The sequence below is a fragment of the Dryobates pubescens genome, chromosome 3 (genome assembly GCF_014839835.1).
Source record: "Dryobates pubescens isolate bDryPub1 chromosome 3, bDryPub1.pri, whole genome shotgun sequence".
Classification (NCBI taxonomy): Eukaryota; Metazoa; Chordata; class Aves; order Piciformes; family Picidae; genus Dryobates; species Dryobates pubescens.
In genome coordinates this window covers 22,412,944-22,424,800 of record NC_071614.1, presented here as the reverse complement: position 1 = coordinate 22,424,800, position 11,857 = coordinate 22,412,944, and the positions used below count along the sequence as shown (strand labels likewise).

The following is an 11,857-nucleotide window of genomic DNA, read 5'->3' as shown; positions in this document are numbered from 1 at the left end:
CAGGGTTGCGCCAGAGGCAGCGGGACTCGAGTCTGGGACCGTCCCCACGCCCAGGGAGTACAGGAAGTGCAGGCAGGACAGGGTGAGCGGGCAGGGGGCAGGGGGGCAGGGCGGCAGGGCAGCACGGCAGTAGCCGGGCCCGTCCCTGTCCCCTCACGGCCGCCCCGCGCCGCCGCTCCCGCCAGAGCAGCGCTCGCCAAATCTCGCGAGAACATCCGGGTGAGGCGGGCGCGGCGGAATTCTCGCGCAACCGGAGACGCAGGGCGGTGAGGCGGCCCCAGGGCCCCCGCGCTCCTCTCCTTTCTTCTCTCCCTCTTGCCTTTCTTCCTTCCTTCCTTCCTTCCTTCCGCCGCCTCAACCGGGCCCTCCCCGGCCCACGCCGCCCCAGCCCCCGGTCCCTGCCATCCCAGCTTGGCCCCCGCCACCCCGGCCCACAATGGAGACGAATCCGCCGAAGCGGAAGGAAACGCGCAAGTCGCTGCGGATTAAAGTCATCTCCATGGGCAACGCGGAGGTGGGCAAGGTGAGGCTCTATGATTGGCGGGCGGGTGGTGGCGGGCAAGCAAGTTAGCCAATAAGAAGCCAGGTCTGACCGCGTTGCTAGAGCGGCCGCGGACTGGGTGGTTGTGCCGGCGGGAGCCAATCAGGGACAGTGCGGTGGGAGGCGGGAGGCTGGGGCGAAAGTGACAGTTTTGGGGGCGGGGCCGCTCCTCCGCCAAGTGTCATTGGCTGCATGTCGTGGGAGGGGGTGGGGCCTTGTGGCCGCGTCCCGCCGGGTGCGGGTGTGGTGCTGCCGGCCGTGGTTTCTGTTCCGTGGAGGGCTTCCTGTGCCTCTTCTCGCCCCTGCGCCCCGGCACGAGTGGGCTGTCTGCAGCAGCCGGCTTGCGGTTCCGCTTGGAACCTGCCCTACGGGCTTACCGGGCCGCAGAATGTTGCCTCTCTGCGGGGCGGGTTCCTTCGTGATCCGGCTGCTCGGGACCGCCTGGGTCCGGTGCCCACTTCCCTCATAGGAGCCTGCAGGACTATGCTTCAGCCACGGATGCTGCAGTGCAGCGCCGGAAGGCAGACAGTGTGGATCCAGCCGTTAGTGTACCTTCCTCCAGGACGCTGCGAGGTTGCTGGGGGAATTCCGCCCCTCCTCGGTTTTCCTTCCGTCAGGGATTCCTCAAGAACCTTCCATCTTCCTGCTGTGGCGAGTGACCCAGCTCTCCTCTGAGGTGTTATTTCTTCTCCCAGGCATGTTCTGTTCTGAAGTGCTGCCTTTCTTTTAATAGAATCATAAAATTATTTGGTTAGGAAGGGACCTTTAAAGGTCATCTGGTCCAAACTCCCCGTAGTCAGCAAGGACATCTTCAACTAGAGCAGGGTACTCAGAGCCATTGTCCAACCTGATCTGGAACGCTGCCAAGGATGGGGCATCTACTCTGGGCAACCTGGGTGAGCATCACACTGACCTCACAGTGGAGAATCTCTTCCTTACATCTAATCTTTCACTTTAAAGACATCACCTCTTGTAAAAAGTCGCTCTTCAGCTTTATTCTAGACCTCTTAGGTACTGAAAGACTGCAAGAAGGTCTCCCCAGAGAATTCTCCAGGCAGAGCAACCCCAACTCTCTCAGCCTGTCTTCATGGCAGAGGGGTTCCAGCCCTTGCACCATGTTTGTGGCCTCGTCTGGACCTGCTCTAACAGGTTCATGTCTCTTCTGTGCTGAGGAATCCAGAACTGGGCACAGCACTGCAGGTGGGATCTCACCAGTGTGGAGTAGATGGGCAGAATCACCTCCATTGGCCTGCTGCCCACACTACTGGGGATGCAGCCCAGGAAATGGCTGACATCTGGGCTACAAGCCAACAGTTATTTTTTTTCCTTCTGAATAAATATAGTCCTGTTAAACTGCTCCCTTGGGGCAGACAAATGCCTCACTAATGGCAAGAAAATCCAGCAGGATCTTGTAGAACAGGGCAAGTGGGCAAAGTGGTGGCAGGTGGCATTTATCTTTGTGGCCTTTCTCTCTCAACAGCTGATAGCCAACTCCTCTGTTCTCCTTGAACAGTTTGCCAATCAGAGGCAGAAATGGGACTGGAAGGACCTGTGCTTCTCAGGCTCCCAATATGTTCTTCATGGCTTTTGAGGAGCAGACTGCCCACAAACCCCTGAGCATACAGCTCCTTCAGGCTGGATATTTTGTGCAGGGGAATAAGAGTATCTTTGCAGTCCTGCCTCCAAACAGATGAGGAATAACTGACACCTAGGGGCTGGAATGCGAGTGAATTAGTTTAGGGACTTGGAGCAGAGTTGGTGTCTCTGTAGCCATCTAGCTGGCTGAAGGTTTGTTATTGAGTTCCCTGTTAATGAGAATATGATTGTTTATGGTGCCATGCTCCTGAGATTCCCTTTCCCTTTCTCCCAGAGCTGCATTATAAAGCGTTACTGTGAGAAGAGGTTTGTGCCCAAGTACCTGGCCACCATTGGCATCGACTATGGCGTCACAAAGTAAGTACCTTGATTGAGGAGCTTCAAGTACCAGGAGGGTGGGATAGGTGACATGGCTGCAGACATCAAGCCTGGATCTGCCAGGGCTTGGGCAAAGTGTCTGCCATCCTGGCCACTCATTTCCACAGGGGAAGAAGGAAGAGGTGCACTGGGGCTACCTGAGTGACCACACTGAGCCAAGGCTCTGCTAAGGCTGCTCAGTGTCCATGGCATAATGTGTGCCTTAGTGAGTTAGTCTGCATAATTAATGGCTGAGTCCCTGTCCCTGGAGGGGTTGAAAAGCTGTGTAGATGCAGTGCTGAGGGACATGGTTTAGCAGTGACTTGTCAGTGCTGAGTTAATGGTTGGCTTTGATGATCTTAAAGGTCTTCTCCAAATGAAGCAATTCTATGATAATTAGCCTATCATGTTACATCCAGAGCTGGTGGTATCTATCCTGCTTGTCTTCCTGGCTCCAGGGGCACTTTTCTGGCCATTAAACCCTGACACTTGGAATTCCCATCTGATTTTTCTGTCCCTTATCAGCCAGCTCCTCTGGAGAGGAGGTACACAGCCAGTGTGAGGGGTGAGAAAGAGCCTTCTCAAGCACAGAATCAGAATCATAGAATGCTTTATGCTGGAAGGGACCTTTCATGGTTATCTAGTCCAAACCCCTTGCAGTCAGGGGCATCTTCAGAACTCCTGACCTGCAATGGTTCCAGGGATGGGGCTTCTACCACCTCTCTGGGAAATCTGTGCCAAGGTCTCACCACCCTCATTGTAAAAGAGTCTTCCTTGTATCTAGTCTAAATCTCTCCTCTTTTAGTTTGAAAAAAATCACCCCCTGTCCTGTCACTACAAGCTAAAAAGATTGTCCCCATCAAGCATTTCCATCTTCTCTTTCAGAGTGCAGGTCAGAGACCGGGAGATCAAGGTGAACATTTTTGACATGGCAGGGCACCCATACTTCTATGAGGTAAGGCACACCACTTGCAGTGAGACCAGGTGATTGTTGTAGGTCCCTTCTAACTGAGATGTTCTGTTCTCTCCTAAAATGATTTGCTGTACAAATAATAAAGAGTACTCCTTACAAACAGGGCAGGAGAGTGACCCAGCAGTGAGGAATGGAATGGTTTCTACTGGCCAGGTGGCTGCCTTGCTGTTGATTTGTAATTTATCTGGTTGCTCATAAGCCTCCCATCCCTCCTTTTTGTTCTCAGCAGTTCCTTGTGGCCTGTTCTGAAGTTCTGGGGACAAGTATTTCAGTATTACTGGTCCCTGTGGGAAAAACTACAAGTGTTGACTCGGGCTTTGCTTTGGAGTGAATACCAGGTTGCAGTGGGCCTCAAGGATCATTTGATTTAACCTTTTTTGGCTAGCTGACTTAAAAGTGTGCAGCACTGAGGACTCCACCACTTCCCTGGGGCAATGGGGGACAAGTTCCCCTGTATGTCCTTTTCCCCTCTCATCTTCTGTTTGTGTGGAAATAAGACTTTTGTCACAAAATCTAATAGGTGCCAGCTAAATGATGATTCCCCCCACCTCCCCCAAACCGCCCAGGACTTGTACTCTGGCTGTCACTGATGGCAGTGCCCTGCCTTTGTCCCCACAGGTGAGGAATGAATTCTACAAGGACACACAAGGGGTCATCCTGGTCTATGATGTTGGACAGAAGGAGTCTTTCGACGCACTGGATGCGTGGCTGGCTGAGATGAAGCAGGAGCTGGGCCCACACGGGAACATGGAGAACATTGTCTTTGTTGTCTGTGCAAACAAGGTGAGCTGTGAAGGAATCGTGCCTCCAGCCCTCAGGGCACATTGTGTTCCCAGCATGTGCCTGAGCTGTCGAGCTTTAGCTGCAGCAAGGCAAACTGTGGTGCTGGAACATGTCCAAAGTAGAGCAAGAAAGCTGGTGGAGGGTCTGGAGCACAAGACTTGTGAGGGGCAGCTGAGCGGATTGGGGTTGTTTAGCCTGGAGAAAAGGAGGCTAAGGGAGGCCTTTGCACTCTCTACAACTCCCTGAAAGGAGGCTGGAACAAGGTGGGGGTTGGTCTCCCTAGGAGCAAGGAACAGGACAAGAGGAAATGGCCTCAGCTTGCATCAGTGGCGGTTTAGGCTGTTCAGGGCAGTGATGGAGTCCCCATCCCTGGTGGGATTTAAAAGCTGTGTCGCTGTGGTGCTGCGGGACGTGGTTTAGCGGTGACCTGGCAGTGCCGGGTTAATGGTTGGACTTGATGACCTTAAAGGTCTTTTCCAGCCAAAACTCTTCAATGAATTGATGTTAGGTTGTAGGGAAGCCTTTCTAAGATGCAGAGGTGTGTCCTGGCTGGGCTCTGACCTCTGGCCTTTCTGCCTGTGCAGATTGACTGCAGCAAGCACCGAAGCGTGGACGAGAGCGAGGGGCGGCTCTGGGCGGAGGGCCGCGGCTTCCTGTACTTCGAGACGTCGGCACAGACAGGAGAGGGCATCAACGAGATGTTCCAGGTGAGCTGAAGGGGGGGCAGGCACAGACAGACAGCACTTGATGGTAGGACATCCCCTGAACTGCCTGCATCCCATAAGACCTGTTGGTCCTCTGCCCAGTGAGACCTTGCTCCAAGAAAGCTGTCGATGTTTGGCTCAGGATCTGTATTGATCCCAGTCCCGAGCTGATGATCCCTCTTGCTGCACTAGGAATGTAAAACAAAGATGCCCCTGTCAGGGCATTGGAGCACCTCTGCTATGAGAACAGGCTGAGGGAGCTGGGGTTGTTCAGCCTGGAAAAGAGGAGGCTCCAGGGAGACCTAATAGCAACCTTCCAGTACCTGAAGGGGGCCTACAAGAAGATGGAGAGAGACTGTTTACAAAGGCCTGCAGTGACAGAGGGGCAATGGCTTCAAAGTAGAGAAGAGCAGATTTAGGTTGGATGTTAGGAACAAGCTTTTTACCATGAGGATGGTGGAACTCTGGAACAGGTTGCCTGGGGAGATAGTTGGGGCCCTATCCCTGGAGATATTCAAGGTGAAACTCAACAGGGCTCTGGGCAACCTGATCTAGTTGAGGGTGCCCCTGCTGACTGCAGAGCGGGTTGGACTAGATGACCTTCAGAGGTCCATTCCAATCCAGACCATTCTATGATCTATGGAGGTGTAGCACTTAGATGAAGTAGTTTTGAGATAAATATGGGGCCTAGCCTCCTCCTCAGTCTATCCCATGGTCTGGGGTATCTCAGCCCCCCACAGCCCTGGCAGGGGAAGGTGAATGTTCAGCAGTTGTCCAAATGCTTCCCTGTGCTTTGGAGGATGAGCGTGCTGCCAGTCAGGGCAATGCGGTGTCCTCTGCACTGCCACCTCCTTCCTGCTGAGTCCTCCCTGTGTCCACAGACCTTCTACTCTGCCATCATTGACCTGTGTGACAACGGTGGGAAGCGTCCTGCCTCCAGCATGGGCGTTGGCTTCACCAAAGAGCAGGCAGATGCCATCCGCAGGATCCGCAGCAGCAAGGACAGCTGGGACATGCTGGGGGTCAAACCCGGGGCCACGAGGTAAGGGAGGTTTCAGCACTTGCCTGACTGTTCCTGATCTTTCTGACCCAGCAGGCTGGTGGCATTTGTGATCTTTTAGTGACCTGCCTGCTGGCAAACTCACCTTGGTTTATACATCAACTGGGCACCTTGGTTTAGACATGAGCCAGAAAATGGAGGGAATACAGAAGAAACCTTTGGTCCTGGGCACCAAATTTCCTCTTTCAACAGAGAAGCCAGGGTGGAGGCAAGGGGTGAATGATGGACAGCAAATAATGGAATAGTTTAGGTGGGAAGGAACCTTTAAAGGTCATCTAGCTGCAGTCAGCATGGACATCAACTAGAGCAGGGTGCTCAGAGCCCCATCCAACCTGACCTGGAATAGTTGCATGGATGGAGCATCTACCACCTCTCTGGGCAGCCTGGGCCAGAATCTCACCACTCTCAGCACACAAAAAATGTATTCCTTCTATCTAGGCTAAATCTCCCCTCTTCAAAATCATCACCCCTTGTTCTGTCACAGCAGGGCCTGCTAAAGAGTCTGTCCCCATCTTTCTTCTAGATCCCCTTAAATACTAAAAAGCCACAATAAGGTCTTTCTGGATATTATTCCAGTTCTTACTTCTCCAGGATGAATGACTCCAACTCTCTCAGCCTGTCTTCACAACAGAGGGGAGGGGTTTCAGCCCTCTAAACATTCATGAGGACTTCAGTCTTGCCCAGCCTTGCATCCTGCCTCCATGCTGATCCATTTCTCACTCACTTTGCCAGATGTGTTTGAAGCAGCTCCATCTTTGCTTTCCTTGCTCTTCACGCCTGGAGAAGCTTTTAGGCTGCTATATGGCTGCTGCCTGTGTTGCCAAAAAGGGATTGATGTTACAGTTCTTCCACCTGGAACCAGTGCTCCTACAAGACAAGCTTTCTGTTGTCTTTAGAGGACCTCAAGCCAGGTGGAATTGCTCACTGCCCATCTAAGAGGTTGATTATTGAATCACCCAGCTCTGCTGTGACATGGGCAGCTAAAACAAGCTCCCAGAGCCATGCCTTGCTTTCTTTGCTCCACAAAACAAGGACCACCCTTCTGTGCTCCTCATGGAAGGGCTGGAGAGTGGATTTTTGGATAACATATGTCATTTAGGACTCATAGATCCTCCTTTTGGCTCTCTAAAGTGTAGGTATTGAGCTTAACCAATCCTCCAGCCCCCCTCTCATCCACAGGGGAAAGATCTGAAGCACTGCCCTATGAGGAGAGGCTGAGAGCCCTGGGGCTTTTTCAGTCTGGAGAAAAGAAGACTGAGAGGGGATTTAATACATGTCTATCAATATCTGAGGGCTGGGGGTCAAGAGGGAGGGGACAGGCTCTGCTCACTTGCACCCTGTGATAGGACAAGGGGCAGTGGATAGAAACTACAGCACAGGAGGTTCCACCTCAACTTGAAGAGGACCTTCTTCACTGGGAGGGTCACAGAACACTGGAACAGGTTCCCCAAAGAGGTTGTGGAGTCTCCTTCTCTGGAGACTTTAAAGACCCAACTAGATGCATTCCTGTGTGACCTGTGCTGGTTTCTCTGGTCCTGCTCTGGCAGGGGGGTTGGACTCGATGATCTCCAGAAGTCCCTTCCAACCCCTAACATCCTGTGATCAACAGCTCTGCAGGGCAGTTTGTGCTGTGATCATCAACGTGGACAGTGCCACCCTCTCTCCATGGCCTGCAGCAGGAGCCAGGATGTCTGTGCTGGACCAGACACCCAAGGCTTTAAGGGCTGCAGGAGCGTGCAGTGCCTTCCCCAGGGGCGCGTGGGCGGCTTGATGCAAAGCTGAGTCAGGGTGCGTGTGCCCCCACGCTGCCTCCCAGCTTTCTGCTCTCCTGGTGCCACAGGCTCAGCACACCACAGCACATGGCACAGGCACGTGGATAGCATGATGGGAGCAAACTGAAGATGAGCCAGCAGTGAGCCCAAGTGGCCAAGAAGTTCAACAGCATCCTGGCATGGATCAGCAATAGTGTGGCCAGCAGGAGTAGGGCAGGGATTGTCCCCCTGTACTGGGCACTGGTGAGGCTGTGCTTTGATACTAGGTTCAGTTTGGGGCCCCTCACTCCAAGAAGGACATTGAGGTACTAAAGCATGTCCAAAGAAGAGCAACCAAGCTGGTGAAGAGGCTAGAGCACTAGTCTTGTGAGGAGTGGCTGAGAGAACTGGGATTGTTTAGCCTGGAGAAAATAAAGCTCAGGGGAGATCTTCTGGCGCTCTACAACTCCCTGAAAGGAGGTTGGAGCCTGGTGGAGGTTGGTCTCTTCTCCTAAGAAAGAAACAGTAGGACCACAGGAAATGGCCTCAAGTTGCACCAGGGGAGGTTTAAGCTGGACATGAGGAACCATTTCTTCACTGAAAAGGTTGTCAAGCCCTGGGACAGGTTACCCAGGGCAGTGATGAAATCACCATCCCTGAAGGGATTGCAAAGCCATGTAGCTGTGGTGCTGAGGGACATGGTTTGGTGGTGGCCTGGCAGTGCTGGGTTAATGGCTCGGCTTGAGTACCTTAAATGCCTTTTCCAGCCAAAACTCTTCTTTGATTCAAAGGTTCTATGAAATGCCAGCACAGTACTGTGGTGGGGAGGTTCTGTCTGCCCCAGGAGAGGTTCTCCCCTCCTCTGCTCATGCTGCACCTCCCAGCATGGCAGAAGTTGGAAGTGACTTCTGGAGACAGCTAGTCCAAACCCTCTGCTAAAGCAGGGTCACCCAGGGCAGGTTCCCCAGGATCATGTCCAGGTGGGTTTGGAATCTCTCCAGAGAAGAAGACTGCACAGCCCCGCTGTGCAACCTGGTCCAAGGCTCCAGCACCCTTATGTGCTATTCCGCGGCTCTTCTTTCACAGCATCACCTCCAAAGCCGGGAGGTCCTTAGTGCTGGTCAGGGAAGAGTTCAAAAGTATCTACGCGGGGCTGTGGACCACAGGGGGAGCTCTTGGTCCTGTTGTGCTGTGCCACTGGGCTGAGCCGGGCCGTATGTCACCTGAGTCCCCTCCCTCTCTTGCTGTCTCCTAGGGACGAAGTGAACAAAGCCTATCGGAAGCTGGCCGTGCTGCTCCACCCGGATAAGTGCGTGGCGCCCGGCAGCGAGGACGCCTTCAAAGCCGTCGTGAATGCCCGGACTGCGCTGCTCAAGAACATCAAGTAGGAACAGAGCCACTCGGAGCTGGAAACCTTCCCCTCTTCCCAGCTTGCTCCCTCTCCTCCTCACACTGGCACGGACACCACGGGAGCAGAACTGCATCTCACCTCCTGCACTTGGGATGTGCTGGAAAGAGGGCAAGAGTGCTGAGGAGGAGAAGGGGAACCTAGGACCCTCCCTGATCCTAGGTCAGTGGTTGGTGTAAGTTCTGAAAGCAGTGAGGTCCTCACCTGTCCTGGCTATGTTACTACCTGGGAATTACCAGGGAGAAACTTGCTCCAGCGGTAACTGGAGTTACCACTGCAGGGAGAAACTGCTCCAAGAGTGTCCTCCTCTTTGTCCCCAGGCTGTTGTGATACCAGGAACAGTCTCTTTGGCAGGACTAGGGCTCTCTTCCAGCACCCTTGTTCTCAGCACAGTACAGTCTCCTACCACCACCTCCTAAAGCTGCAGTTCTTCAAGCCAGGTGCTCGCTCCCTCCTATCCCTCTCCTCATGCTGCGCAGGTGAGCTTTGGGTAGATGTCACTGCACCACTCTCCTTGGAAGGAGGCAGGAGGAAGGTACTTACCCAAGGAGAAGTCAATTCATGACTGTCTGTGAGCTCTGCCCTTCCTCTCCATGGCCAGCCTTATCTCCTGAGCTTCCCTGGCACCACAGAGTGGTGTGGATGCCCGCAATCACCATGCTCTTGGATGGCAGAGGGGGCACGTTCTCCTCCAACCATCTCCTCTCACAGCAGCAACATGCCACTGCTGTTGCTGGTTGTCATGGGTTGCTCCCTCCTAGTCCTGGCTGCTCTTTTTGGTTTTTTAAATACTTTTGTTCATTTAGAGGGGAGCATTCCTGGTCACCCCCACCCCTGCAGAGGCTTCAGATCTGGCCATCATGTTGGTGAGGCAGAGCAGAGCTGTGATGGCTGCTCCTAAGAGGAGGGCAAACAGGAGGTTCCTTGGGTTCCATGGTTTGGCCAGGACTCAGATTTCTTCCCTTGCTGCTGTGTGAGCTTGGCAGGGAAGATCAAGACTATGAAATGAAAAGTGTGAATGATGTGTGCACTTACTCCACCCCACAGGTGTCCTGTCCCAGACTTTTCTCCTGTGGTCCAGTGTAATAGGATTTGTATTTATTTATTTCACTCCAGGGCAGATTTTCTATGTTTATCTTTCAAAATACAGCATAAATCACCAGTGGATCCCCCTATGCCCTCCTTTTTGGCAGCAGGCATGAAGGGACTTTGAGGCCAGTTACTATTTTACTCTGGTTTCTGGTGCTGGGAAGAAGACAAAAGCTGCTCTGCTCAGAAGCAGCTTTTTGTGCTCCTCCAGTGCAGAAATAACCAAGGGGAGATGCTGGTACAAGAGTTTAATGTTTAAAACAGCTCCATTTTTCCTCTCCTGGGTGTGTAAGACCCTGGGCTGGGGGAGGTCAGGCACTGAAGCTGTGGCAGGCTGCGCCGATAGGGTCTTGTTCCATGTGCTCTGTAACACTGTGGAGTTCACTGGGACTTTCCCCTACTTGTCTGGAGGAGGAAACCACTTCTGGCTTCAAACCTCTTTCTCTGTATGTTTTTTTCCATCGAGGAGGGTAAATAACCCTGCTGCTGAATGGTGCACTTCACTTTGAGGGCAAGATCTCAGTGCCTGGAGCGCTTGAAAGGCTTCCCTGGTTCCTGCTGCTCAGGGGCTCTCCAGGGCTGTTGCATCCCTCCTGTTTGCTGCTCAGGTTGACTCTGGCCGCTGGTCTTGGGGATTTCTCCCTGACTGTTTGCCGAGCTGCCCAGATGTTTGGAGACATTCCCCATGCATGTCACGTCTAAGGGTGCTGGTGACCTTCTAAGTTGTGTTCGTTTTCTAAACGAACCCCCCCCGTTTGGAACAAAGGAGGCCCTGTGAGCTGTCCTCCCACGACAACCGCCTGCTGTTAATGTTTAATTGCCCTTTGACTCATTTCTCTCCTCCCAAGCTGGGTCTGGCCGAGGCTGGTGGTGAAGAGCTGCCCTCCAGTGTGATGATGGAGGTAGTGAATCAGCTCCTCAGGAATGAGCGCTGGGTAAGGGGTCAAGGGAACAGTGGAGACTTGATGTGGTCAGGGGACACAGAGAGGTAGCTCCAGCCTTACCCAGTGCACACATACCTCCACACCAACAGCCCCGCTCCTGTGCTGCCTCCATGCCATTGCCACCAGGCCCCCAAGCTCCAGATCCCTCCAGCAAGGCTGCCACTACCCAGGCTTTGCCTCTAGCAGGTGAGCCCCATATCCTCTTGCCTTGTTTGAAGTGAGTCCTGCTGCTGAAGGCACATTCCAAACAAAGGGACATGCCCTTCAGCAACCAGAAACGCAGCCAGGTGCCACCTCTGAAGATCTGTGGGAGGGGAAAGCCTCCCTTGATGTACCCTGAGGCACTGTCCTGCCTGCCAGCACTGGATGGAGCTGGTAGGTGGGGAGGACAGGAAGGTTTCTGGTTTGGCCCTGTGCCCAACAGCTGCTGTCTGCTGCAGGCTTGTACAACCTGTAACATGCCCAGGCAAGGCCCAGGGAATGGACCTAAACCCTCCCTTGCTTCACAAACCAGTGCTAGCTCCTCTTGCTGGTCTCAGGCCTTCAGACCAGTTAACCTTACCAACAAGGGCCCATCCAGGGTCCCCTGTCCATAGAATCGTTTAGGTTGCAAATGACCTTTAAGATCCTCATGTCCAGCCATTAACCCAG

The 11,857-nt window shown here is 53.5% G+C and overlaps 1 protein-coding gene across 1 annotated transcript; it reads left to right on the top strand.

Annotated features, from left to right (window-relative positions):
* Positions 1-243: 243 nt before the first annotated feature.
* DNAJC27 (DnaJ heat shock protein family (Hsp40) member C27) lies at positions 244-10,269 on the top strand. The gene is made up of 7 exons (XM_009907725.2): positions 244-523; positions 2,412-2,494; positions 3,380-3,449; positions 4,086-4,250; positions 4,835-4,957; positions 5,836-5,996; positions 9,021-10,269. The coding sequence occupies exons 1-7, from the start codon at positions 437-439 to the stop codon at positions 9,151-9,153; spliced, it is 822 nt and encodes a 273-aa protein (XP_009906027.2). The 5' UTR covers positions 244-436; the 3' UTR covers positions 9,154-10,269.
* Positions 10,270-11,857: the final 1,588 nt, after the last annotated feature.

Coding starts and splice junctions, on each gene's coding strand:
- DNAJC27 (XM_009907725.2), top strand. CDS start 437: ATGGAGACGAATCCGCCGAAGCGGAAGGAAACGCGCAAGTCGCTGCGG. Junction 3,450..4,085: donor GGCACCCATACTTCTATGAG/GTAAGGCACACC, acceptor TTGTCCCCACAG/GTGAGGAATGAATTCTACAA. Junction 4,251..4,834: donor TTGTTGTCTGTGCAAACAAG/GTGAGCTGTGAA, acceptor CTGCCTGTGCAG/ATTGACTGCAGCAAGCACCG.